At 43.4% G+C, this 12064-nt stretch overlaps 1 protein-coding gene across 1 annotated transcript; it reads right to left on the bottom strand.

Moving 5' to 3' along the window:
• Nucleotides 1-291: 291 nt before the first annotated feature.
• Nucleotides 292-11843, bottom strand: cdk4 (cyclin dependent kinase 4). Its single transcript, XM_076759275.1, has 8 exons — nucleotides 11605-11843; nucleotides 5233-5467; nucleotides 5007-5142; nucleotides 4703-4870; nucleotides 4218-4327; nucleotides 2531-2581; nucleotides 2294-2429; nucleotides 292-1181 (listed from the first exon to the last, which is right to left on the bottom strand). The coding sequence occupies exons 2-8, from the start codon at nucleotides 5448-5450 to the stop codon at nucleotides 1080-1082; spliced, it is 921 nt and encodes a 306-aa protein (XP_076615390.1). The 5' UTR covers nucleotides 5451-5467; nucleotides 11605-11843; the 3' UTR covers nucleotides 292-1079.
• Between the last annotated feature and the right edge of the window lie 221 nt (nucleotides 11844-12064).

The following is a 12064-nucleotide window of genomic DNA, read 5'->3' as shown; positions in this document are numbered from 1 at the left end:
GAACAAAAAGACACGATTGATTTGTATTATGTGAAGCACAACAGCTAAAACCAAAGAAGAAACCATCTCTCACTGATTTAGACAGCCACATTCCTTCACTGTTTTTCTGGTCGATATTAGAGGACAAAAGCAGCACAGTGAGGCTACTCTGTCTTTTTTCATTGTTAGTGTTTAATATAGACCGTGGCATTTTTCACAAAACATTTTAGTCCTTTTCGGTGTTCACAGGACCACATTTAGTCATTTTACACACACTGCCATCTGTATAATAACACACAAATGAAATCTGAATGTGATTAAAACTTTTTTATTCATTTGCAGTTGCAGTGCTGGTTGATATCAGATGGTTTTAGCAAAACATGTTAAACACAAAATGAAGTCAAACCCTTCAGTCCTCTGAAGAAGAGATTTCTTCCTTTTTATCAGAGTATTTGAGGGCAATACCAGTATTTTTGTCATGTGTAACTTTCTTGTGCGTTTTTCTTCTCCTTCTTCAGACGATTCTTTCTTTTCCTCATGATTTTCAGACAGCTTAATGCCCGTCACAGGCGCATGGTCTTTTTGTTCCTTTTGTGGGATAAATATTAATACAAATACAGTAAAATCACTGACGACTGGCTGTCCTAACCCTGAGGTGTCACTTCTGTCAGACATTGTTCAGCCTGGAACACAAAAAGCCGACATCTCCGCTTCCTTCTGTCTAAACACTGTACAAAAATAACGAGAGCAACGTTTCAGAGGAGATGACAGACGTTTCTGTTTATCAGTCCCTGCTGACAAGAGACTGATACAGAAGTCAGACATCAAAAACACTGGTACTGTCCTTGAAGACGTGACATGTTAACATCATTAACTGTGACATTTACATGTTGGAAAGCATGCCAGTGATCCTTAAGTTTACTCCTCTTCATTTTTTTTTCATTTCCCAGGCTTTCATCCTTTTTTTTGATGTAGGAGTGACAAAAAAAATCCCAAAGCAAAACCCAGATGTCTTGAAAGGCAATTGAAATCCTTTATGGTTAAGGCCAGGTCTATATTTAGACGCTGTTACCTCTCGTGGCACGTTTCACTGCATCTTTTCAGCTTTTTGTCTGAGTCAATGTCTCCTCGTCCCGGAAATATGGATGTTCTAGGGCATTTAGGGCAGATATTCGTTTGTAGGGGTCGAAGGCCAACATTTTCTGTGGAAGAGAGAATAGCAGGATATTAGACCTACGTCTGCTTTCAGGTCTTCAAGGAACAGCTCGACATTTTGAGAAATGATAATAATACTAATAATAAATACAGTACCACACAATACAGGAGCAAAGATAGTCAATCATAAAGAAATAAAGGTAAAAAAATTCAAAACAACACCATATAGTGTCTTTAAAAGCTTCATAAAATACTCTTATTCGCTTTCTTGCAAAGAGCTGGAGGTTGATACCACTCTCACATGTATACGATAAATATGCAGCTGCAGCCAGCAGGTTAGCTTAGCTTAGCACAAAGACTAGAAACAGGGGGAAACTGCTAGCCTGGCTCGGTCCAGAGATTAAAAAAAATCTTGGTATCAGCACCTCTGAAGCTCACTGACTAGCATGTTAAAGCTCGTCTTTTTAATCAATGCTTAAATTACTATACACTAAAAATTCTATTTTTGGGCCACACTAGTTGCCAGGCAACCATCAGAAACTGCAGGGAGTTACTGGTCAAGAATTGAACTATTCCTTTAGTGAGTACAGAAGTCAAATTCAGTGGAAAGACACTAAAAATAAACTAATATATTTCATTAGCTTTCTTTGGTCATTAGGACTTATTTAAATGTGGTTATTTCAATGGATTCTTGCCCTAAATCATGTTTCTTATTGTGCTCTTAAACCTCCATTTTCTACATCATATAGAAGGGCAGAATAAAATAGTCACTGGTTCAGTCATAGAAAGGAAACATTTACTGTTCATTTCCCTTTTTAGAGCTGTTGTTAAACTACATTTTCATTAGAGAGGTTGCGATTTTCACCTCAGTGAATACTAATGCAGACAGAATACTTCTCTTCAAACAGACCTGCTGTTAAGCCTTCCTCTCTGTTCTAGTTTAGCCGGCTGGATAAGTAACAATAGTCACAAGAACTTCTAACGATGCACCGGTGACATTCTTGTGGCCTGTGTTGGACATCAGCAGACGTGAGTGGAGAAAATTCTTCTGGAGTCTTGAGGTTACTTATCTGTTACTGTCCTGTTTTCAGCTCTTAAAATGACTGACCATGTACAACGCACTGTCACCTCTGATCTTTGATTCATGCTGAGGTCTTACCAGCAATAGTTGCGCCCCCTGCTCATTTATCTCTGGAACAAAGTCAGTGATTGGCCGAGGTAAGAGAGGGGGGAAGTTTTTTCTTGAGAGTGTAACATCAGTTGGCCACTCCTCCTCCGGTGGCAAGCCAATAACTCTGAAACGACATATCATTTTCAGTCAAATACCTAGAATGTGAATCATCTGCTGATACACCTCATAGTGAGGAAAATGTGATGGAAACTTTTAGTTACTCACTCAAGAATTTTCCCAAGCTGATCCACTTCTGATTCTCCGCAGAACAAAGGTCTACGAGACAGAAAGTTTGAAGCACAGTCAGTTGATCGAAGCTGATGTCCTTTTATTAGTTCACGTCCTTGAAATTCCTGTTTGTCTGTTTTTTGGCACGGAGGGCAGGATGAACGATTCTACCGTTTGTGTACGTTTGTGTGAGCAGTGTAAATCTATAACATTATAACGACGTGCCTCTGCTCTCTCCATGTATCATTCTATAATCACCATCATTACACCAACTGTTCCCAAGGCAATTATTTTGAGACATGAATCTCTTTACTCGATTTATGCAATGTGTCCATTTACCACTAGATGGAGCTATTGTGTGTGTGTGTGTGTGTGTGTGTGTGTGTGTGTGTGTGTGTGTGTGTGTGTGACTACACTGGTTCTCAGCTGATCTGGGGGATGTTGCAAGACTGATGGGAGTCAAAACAGTCACAAAGTCCACCTGCTGGTCTCCCAGCAGTTTCACTTCAATTCACACATCTCGACTCCGTGTGGTCATGTGTACACCAGCAATGTGTTTCAGCAGGTCAAAGTCTGTCAGCGGGTTTATTTATGGAATCCAAAAATTATTTTTGCATGTTTGACGTGATTGGAGGAGGGACATGACTGAAATAAAATACATGTGCTGTAACACAGTGCGTGTGGCGGAGCCCGCCTGTTCACCTCCCCAGCTAATGAGTGTTACTACTATGTACTACCTGCTAAAAGTCTGAAGGTGGAGCATACCTCCCTCTGCCAACATGATCAATATCATACTGGGCAGTGTCTCTAAATATAGCGTTAGTACGTTTGGGACTAAAAGAAAGAAAAGCTGTTTTGCAAGTGTGCAAATGAGGCTCATACAAATTAAGTTCATGTACAGCTATTTTGCAACCCTAACCCAGATGGATTTGATAGAAAACGCACAGTAACGTTGGCCAAATTTAAACAAGACAGCAGAGAAACATTTATATTTAAGATATCTGCAAACTGTTAATTGGCAGTGTACAGTATTTCATTTGTATTCTCCACAGTAGCCAACCCTGTCAACTTCGGATATATTGAGGCAGCTCCGAGCACTTTCTCCTGTTAAGGGAAAGGTCAACAGCACCTTGAAACACAGACAGGACAAGACTTCAGTCAATATGTAACCAAAGTCACAATCTTAACCTTAATCAAGTGTTTTAGTACTTGCTTTGCGCACCCTTCCCTCCCTTCCTGTCACTTATGGATTTCCTTATTGGTTGAAAAAAAAAGTTGCTGTGAACATTATCCAGGCAGTAGTTTCCTCCAAGACATATTTGGGAAAGTAAATCAGCACTAGATAAACGTATTTTGCTGGAGACATGGTGTGCGCGTGACGCTGCATTTCAAACTCTGTTGGAGTTTCACACTCTGAGCTAGCCTGAGGAGTTACACGAGAAACTCGAAGTCGCTTTGGTAGCACAAGCTTCCACCTTGCAAAGGTTCCTTCAGGAAATGTAATCAAACCTCTGCTGCTTCTTTGCTCCATGAATCAAACACACTGTTCCTGTGTGCGAGGCGTCTCTTCTCACCAAATCACATCAAAATGTGTTACTCTGATTACAGCATGATGATCCCAACAAAAATATAAGCATGGATAGACGGCGTCAGGCTTCTCGATCTCAATGCCCGGCTGACTCACTTGCGTCTGAACATCTCAGCAAAGATGCAGCCGGTGCTCCAGATGTCGACAGGTGTGGCATAACTGGACTGCAGCAGAACCTCAGGAGGTCGATACCACAGCGTCACCACCTGGGAGACACAGATGAGCCCGTCGATGGGCAAGACCATGTGATTTAAAGAGGTTCAAAGTTAATTAAAGAACTGTACTTTTTTGCATGTTTTAGCTTGTTAACAACAGAAAACTTGTACTTTAGCTGTGTTTCTGTTCACCATTTCCCAAACGACACAATGGAGGATATGATAGATTAGTTATCTCCAGCAGCTGAAGGTTGAATAGCTCTGTCAGGCCTAACAGCACCACTTGGCTTCTAAAATCACTGTAAACCAGAAAATGTCTGAGGACTAATTGCTTTATTTAGATCTGATATGAATGGAAATCAGCAGCAGCTTGAAAGGTTGAAATCTAAGGAAAATGCTGTACACATGGTCCCGGTGAGCTCTTACCACAGGAGTGAGGGCCATGTGGCAGCTGTAGATCCTGGCCAGTCCAAAGTCAGCCAGCTTCACCTGGCCCTGGCTGGTCACCAGAATATTCTCAGGTTTCAGGTCTCTGTGCATCACGCGGTTCGAGTGAAGGAATGCAAGACCGCACAGCAACTGCCTCATCAGGTCCTGCAAAAGCACACAGAACCGAAGCCAAACATTTCAACAGAACATGGTTTTAAACAGGCTTAAAAGAGACATTTTCTTCCCTCTAACCTATTGGGCAGAGAACACAGTGCAGTTTGGATACTGTTTCAGTTCTCACTTTAATGTGGCCAGGAGCTAATCCTGGAGCCGGGGCTCTCTCTAGATACGTCTTGAGGTCTTGGTCCACATGCTCAAACACCAAAGTGACTTTGGTCTCCTGGTCCGACCTCTGCGTGGCACATACGTCCATCAGCCTGTCACGTGGAATAAAAACAGAGACCTCTGTGAGAGGTGTGCACAGTGAGCTGGAGACGACACGAACATAACTGTGGTAACAGTCTTACCTGACCACATTGGGGTGGTCAAACTGCTCCAGCCGTCTCAGCAGAGCCACCTCTCGGACTGTGGAGACCGGGAGGCCATTTTGGTCCGTCTGCACACGCACACTCTTCAGAGCCACAAACTGCCCACTCTCCGTGTCTCGGGCTTTATAAACCGTCCCGTAAGCGCCTCCTCCGATCTCCGCCACTGGCTCATACTGGATACTGGTGCCGTGGGCCATGGCCAAGATCAAACAGACTGAGAGACAAACAATGACAGACAAGTCACATGCAAAAGCTATAAATATAAAAAAAAAAAAATTAAATAATGAGACGATGGAAAGAAACATTTTGAAACATCACACAGATGTGAAGCCTGGAGCTGAAAACACTGGATGCGAAGAAGAAACCGTATCCTCATGTCATACTCATCACCACAGACCCCTCCCCAACACCCTTCCTCTTGGGTCTCACTGCCCACATCAACCAAAAGGACACTCCACCCACATCGACCCAGCACACACATTTATGTGAAGAAAGAGTAACAGATGACTGAAGAAGATGCAGCTAAAAACAGCATAAAAACAACCAAACAAACAATCCCCAAAGCTCACAGATGTGGGATAAATCACTGCTTTACTCTTCTTCAAACGTCTCTTGATGGCTGTCATTTCTCACTCTTATGTTTGCAGACTATTTCCAAATTCAGTGTCAGTTTGTATTTCTAAATGTTGGAAATGCACAGCCATGCTAGCAGCTCTCCTCTCAACTCAAGGTGGCGCTGGAGGAAAAGTCGATTGATCTCCAGAGTGTGTAGGATTCATCCTCTGGGGACCGACAATATCTGAGCTAAATTTGGTTGAGATGTTTAAGTCTGGACCAAACTGGTGGACCAACTGACAGCCCCGTATTAGCATCTATAAAGCATTTAAGAGTTAAAATGAATAAAAACTGAAATACTGAAAACATCTGACAACAGTAAACCGGCACAGTGAACTCTCGTGAACGCTCCGCACTGCACAGGGACTAGACTCCTCTCATATGTCGGCTGTGAGAAGCTGGCAGGTGCTCTGCAGTAAAGACAGACCTGTCCTCGGGCTAAGACTCACACGCTGCACAAGCTGAAAATCATTGGCTCTTTCCTCCAAACCGCTCACATCCAAAATGAACAGAAGAACCTCAACAGCTCTTCGATATCAATTCATGAATTTGTACAGAATCTATTTTCAGTCACTCCGCCTGCAGCACTGTGGCTCAGAAATAACTTCTCAACCACAAGTCTTGTGGTTGTTCTTGAGCTCGGTAATATTCCTTGAAACATGTTTACATCATCTGTCCCACGCCCCCCCCCCTTTGTGTTATTAATGTCCTTTTATTCAAGCTTTTGCATTTTCATGACCTCAGCCCGTTCGCACGGAGCCTCGTCAGTAACCAACGAGAGGACGAGAGGTGCCATGCAGCTCGTCAGAAGTAGCGTTTCACAAACAGTGTGACAACAAACCAAGCTGCTGGAACACCACACTCTACAAAAAGGGGGCCGAGGGCCGTTTTTCTACTTTAACAATTCCATTTGTACAACAGACGTCTTCACGCTGTCTGCTCAGTGCTGCTGCACAGCCCAACAACCTGGCAGATATGCCAAGAAGCTGACTGGGCCATTCTGGTTCTGTGCTGAGTACAAAATGTACAAAAACACTGTTCAGGTACCAGGGGAATACACTCTTCTATGACAGGATGTGCAGATTTCTATTTCAATACTGCGTCAATACATATCATATATTTGTGAAAAAGATGACATGTCTGGATGGGAATGTCTGATATACACAGTAAGCTCTAATTAAAGGCCTAAAAAAAATCAAAGACCTTCATCGCAGTGATATGAAAATCCTGTAAATCAAACACTGTCATGAAGCAGTTCTGCTCACTGATTTGCAACAATGGTCCAACATAAGCAGAGATAATGAGTCTACTCAGTAAAACACACATCAGGAATGTAAGTACATGTACTCAAGTGCTGTATTTGTTAGTACAAATTTGAGGAACTTGTGCTTTACTTGCGATACAGTTTTGCCATTTCCTGCTTCTACTCCACGACATCTTCAGCTTTAGTTACTTTATTAATTCTTATTGTTGAACACAAAACACATGAAGAGCTTAGAAAACATGATGCTTTGTTACGAATTTAACTGGCCAACAGTTCATACAAGTACAGCTGAAACGACTGGCTGATGAATCAGTTCATGAACTGACAGAAAATTAACTAACAACGATGCTGATGATTGTTTTCATGCAAAAACACTCCGTGCTGATGGCACCATGAGCTTTTTGAGAGCTTTTCCTGTGAAAACAGATCCCTGATCTGTTTGGAAATGACTCACGAACTGTATTGCAGTTCACATTATTCACATTAACATTAATCTGTTAATTTTGAAACTATTGATTGGTGCCCCTTTAACATCATACAGAGGTGACGAAGGTTTCGCCCACAGCTCACACTCCTCAGTATATCTCAACCATCCTGGCAGCCGGAGTTAACTATGCTTGACGCTAAGTGCACAGCATTTTATGGCTACCTGCGATGGCCTCCATCAGAGTGAAGCATCCTAAGAGTCCTCCAGGTACCGATGGTGCACACTTCTGGAATGTGTCACATATTTCTATCCAAAGAGGAATTTATCTCAAAATCTTCTATAATCCACCAACTACAGGACAAAGCAGTTGACCTCCTGAAAGACGTTACATGAATCACTGAATGGGACGGCATTTTAAGGCAAGTACACTGAAGGCAGCACAGGACGCCCCGACAGCCACAACTTTCCTCTGGTCTCCACCAAACCCATCCACCCACCTCCTGCCAGGCAGCAGGCACACAACCAGAGCGAGCGTCATGCCGCTGCTTGCTTCCCTTCGTTCAGGTCTAAGTTTGGTACCGCTGAACACGAGCGCCTTCACACATGGCATGTTTGTCCTGTTCACCTCGTCCTGCTGCCTTCATGGCTTTTCCAGTTCAGTTCATGGGATCAGGACGTGCAGCACTGCTTCAAATTAGACATATAAATATATTCAACTAACAGAGCAACTTGGATTCAGCCAACTAAGCCTGCACCCAGAAGAGTGTGGGCAGCAAGAGCTGAAATTACGAGTCTATTAATCAAAGTCGACTGGCAAAATGTGGATATTTGATGAATCGCTTCATTCACTTTTCAGAACACAAACGCCAAACATTTGCTGGTTTCAGCTTCCTAAATGTGATGTTTTGACACTTCGTGTTCACAATCTTTCATATATGATAGTAATCTGAAAATCTTTGGGTTTTGAACTGTTTAGATAAAATAAAGCTTAAATAAATGAGTCTGGCCTCTGGGAAAGTGCCACAGGCATTTTTCAATACTTTCTATAGACAAAACATGAATTCATCCAGAAAACGATGATTCAGTAATGAAAAGAACTGAGCTGCATCCTGCAGTATAGATGACTTTCACTCTCCTCCAGTTAGAAAATATGCCATATATTATGAATAATAACAATATCAATAAAACACCAAGCTGTCAACAGGAAACCTCTCAGTGTCGCTCAGCGTATAAACCCCGATCACAGACGTTCGGGCAGGACACAGTGTGACAGAGAAGAAGTCGGGCTGGAGCTCCAATTGTTTCTGCAGAGGAGACTGAGAAAAGTGGAGCAACAAAAGGGCAGAAACACAACCCAGCGAAAGCCAAACACCTCAACAAGGAATTCATTCTCCTCTGCTCTTTAACACACTCTTCTCTTTACAAAGCCGGCCCTCCAGAAAGCCAGCGCTCTAAATGGCTGTCAGCGGCTTTGCTGACGGCATGAGACAGCATGTCTGCGCTGTAGCTTTGTAAACATGATTGCTTCATGACCCCCGAGAAGAAAACAGATAAATGCAGAGTCACTGTTCAATGGTGCAAAAAACACATTCACTTTTTATGGCTGATAAAACCACATTCACAGCCTTTTGGATCCGTATGGACATCTGACCATACATACACAGCAGGCTTAACGACATCCCAGAGTATTCACAGAAGCTGTGTTCTTCTGCATCACGTCTGGGCTGAAGCGCTGGCGAAAGTGAACGTGGCGTGAGGCGTCTTCGTTAGAGCCGAGGGTTTCAATAATCAAGCAAGCTGCCAAACCACAATTACCAACGCGGTCAATATAAAGTGCAGTTAATAAGGGGAAGAGATGTTGCATTATTCCTGTTGAACGCACCACATTTCTTCCTCTTATGCAAAGAAAGTTGAGTCAGAGTGTCAGCGGGGAAGGAATCCGCCCGCATTCCTGCGTCTCTGCAAGAAATACAAATTCCTGTCAACATTATTCAGGCCGGAACTGAAGCGACAAATAAACTGCAAACACGACCTGAGAGACACAAGACAGCTGCCTTCATTCAGCCGACAGCAAAATACCATTAATACACCCCGAGGAGAAACATCTGAAGGCTTTTAATGAAGCTGTTATGAGCAGGTGACCCTAATGATGCTGATTGTACCAGCTTTAGTTTTTCTATTAGAATTACATTAAACATAGCTTCATATTCACAATATACGGTATTTATGTGGAGCCGAATGTGCCAAAACTGAGTTACAATTTCCAGGCAGCTATGACGATGACAAATGGCCGAACACTGAGCAACAAACTGCAACAATGACCCACACAGTCCGCCTGGGGTGAGCAGCTAAAACAGGGAATAAATTATGATCTAGTGGTTAAAAACAACACGCTATGGAAACCACCAGCAGAACAGAACTTTAATTAATAACTAATGAGAATCATTTCTTAATGAATTGGCTAGTTTATGAAAGACTTCCCTTTCCATGCTGTCTGATAATGCTAATAAACTCTGGAAGCCTTCCCACAACTTTGTGCATTCAAAAACTATCTCAGCTTCCATTTCATTTTTACAGTTGAGGGGAAGCTCATACAGCTATGATATACCGACATATTATTATTATTATATGCTCCCGTTATGAGTTCACAGATTGCCCAGATGCCTCATAAAAGTAATTAAGCTGATTTTTATCATCCACCACTCACTGTGAAACTTTCCACTGCGGGCGGACTGTGTGGCAACTGCTGTGGGAGGCAGCACTGCCAAGTCTTAGAAAGACTGAAGACACGGAGAAGAAGCATGCTGAACAGTCAAATGTCACACAAAGTTTCTGCATCGTCTCCTCCCAGAGTTCAACCAGCTCTGCATTTCAAGGCCCATGCAGATATTTCACTGTCTGTAATGTCAACAATTCTCATCTTTAAAGCCCGTGGTGGAATGTAAATAAGTACATTTACAATCAAGAACAACTTTACAACTTGGATTTTACTCCATTATCATATTTTAAAAATATATTATTATGTTTTTTTTCTTTTCATGCCACTTCATACTTTTTGTACAAGTTCAGCCGATTGATAGAAAATCATTCGCCAACGTTTCTGATCATCGTTTCAGTCGTTTCAGTCACCAGCTGCAGTCTGTTGCAAAACACTGCTGAAATAAATGTTGCTTTTTTATGAATCAATGAGTAATAATAATAATCTAATTATCCATCAGCCACAGGGGACATTTTTCTGAAATGAGAGCTTTCAATTCGCACATTTTCAATGCAGGACTTTCACTTTTACAAGTATTTTTCCAGCGTGGTATCTGTACTTTTACTTATCTGAATACTTCACGTCATACGTCAGTGCTCCACATAACATCCACCTCGTATGTTCTACATGACAGAGTGAGCCCTCTGAAAGTCTGATGCGGTCCTCAGGTCAAAGCCTGCTCTGGTCCTACAGGAAGTGGTCAGGGTGCGTATGACTTGTCACCTTAAAAACATCTGCTCATTTCCTCCTCAGTGACAGGACAGCTCAGGCCACCAGAGGACAGACAGATGTGAGCACAATACCTGGAGGCTCCTCTGATGTGACAGCACGGAGGTCATTAACCTGTTGATCGCCGAGGAGGAGCCTGTCAGCGCTCATCAGCTCTCAGACCACATTTCATTCATTAGGCCTCTTGATCGCATCAGATCTAGCCGGACTGTGGCAGGCCGGTGGGCGGAGGCAGGGAGAGAAACAGGCCCTCTCTCCGACACGTGGTGCTCCTCCATGGCGCTCCTTTGTTAATTAAACTGGTTCTCAAAAGCAGAAAAAGTGGAACAACAACAGGCCACACGGACTTTTCCCCCTCCTCACCTCCACGATCACTGACGTGGCGGAGGGAGGGAGAAAAAGTAGAGACGGGAGCGGATGAGCCGGATCACCGCCAGCAACTTCCACTTCCACATCTGTGCCACATTACATAAATGTCCGCTGCTGAAGTGTCCCACACATACACACACACATACACACACACACACGAATCACGAGCGCACGAGTTGAGACACTCACCTCGTCTGTTTCTCGTGTGCAGCAGGTAAAAAGCTCACTTCAGCCTTAAGAGGAGGACATGCTCGTTCATCTGCCACGTATAACTCCGACAGACAGGCGGGTCGCGGGCGGCGGCTCGGGTCCAGGCTGAGGGTCGCGCAGCCCGGCGGTGGTTCTGGTGCGGAGAGGCCAAGCAGGCGATGTGATTCGGGCCTCCAGTGTTTTCCACTTCCAGCCTGCTCTCTGCTGCTCTTTGGGCTGTCGTTTCCTGTTGCTTCTTTCAACTCCTGGAGGAGGTGGAGCTAAACGTTCACAGCGTGTGTGAGGAGCTCAGAGCTCCGCTGTGAGGGACAGTGATCGTGTAATGCCCGATCAGGATCGATCGATTCGATTGTTGAACGGATGGATTTTATATAGAGAGAGAGAGAGCTCGTGCAAACATCCCTGTGCAATAACTCTAAAACAGTCACTTTTCCAACAC

This window comes from Chaetodon auriga, chromosome 2 (assembly GCF_051107435.1).
Source record: "Chaetodon auriga isolate fChaAug3 chromosome 2, fChaAug3.hap1, whole genome shotgun sequence".
NCBI classification, from domain to species: domain Eukaryota; kingdom Metazoa; phylum Chordata; class Actinopteri; order Chaetodontiformes; family Chaetodontidae; genus Chaetodon; species Chaetodon auriga.
This window is presented reverse-complemented; position numbering and strand designations above follow the sequence as displayed.

Excerpts from the sequence above, each read along its gene's own strand:
- cdk4 (XM_076759275.1), bottom strand. The coding sequence starts at position 5,450 with ATGGCCCACGGCACCAGTATCCAGTATGAGCCAGTGGCGGAGATCGGA. Across the intron at positions 5,143-5,232 it reads GACCACCCCAATGTGGTCAG|GCTGATGGACGTATGTGCCA; the intron begins GTAAGACTGTTA and ends TCCACGTGACAG. Across the intron at positions 2,582-4,217 it reads GCTGAGATGTTCAGACGCAA|ACCTTTGTTCTGCGGAGAAT; the intron begins GTGAGTCAGCCG and ends TCTGTCTCGTAG.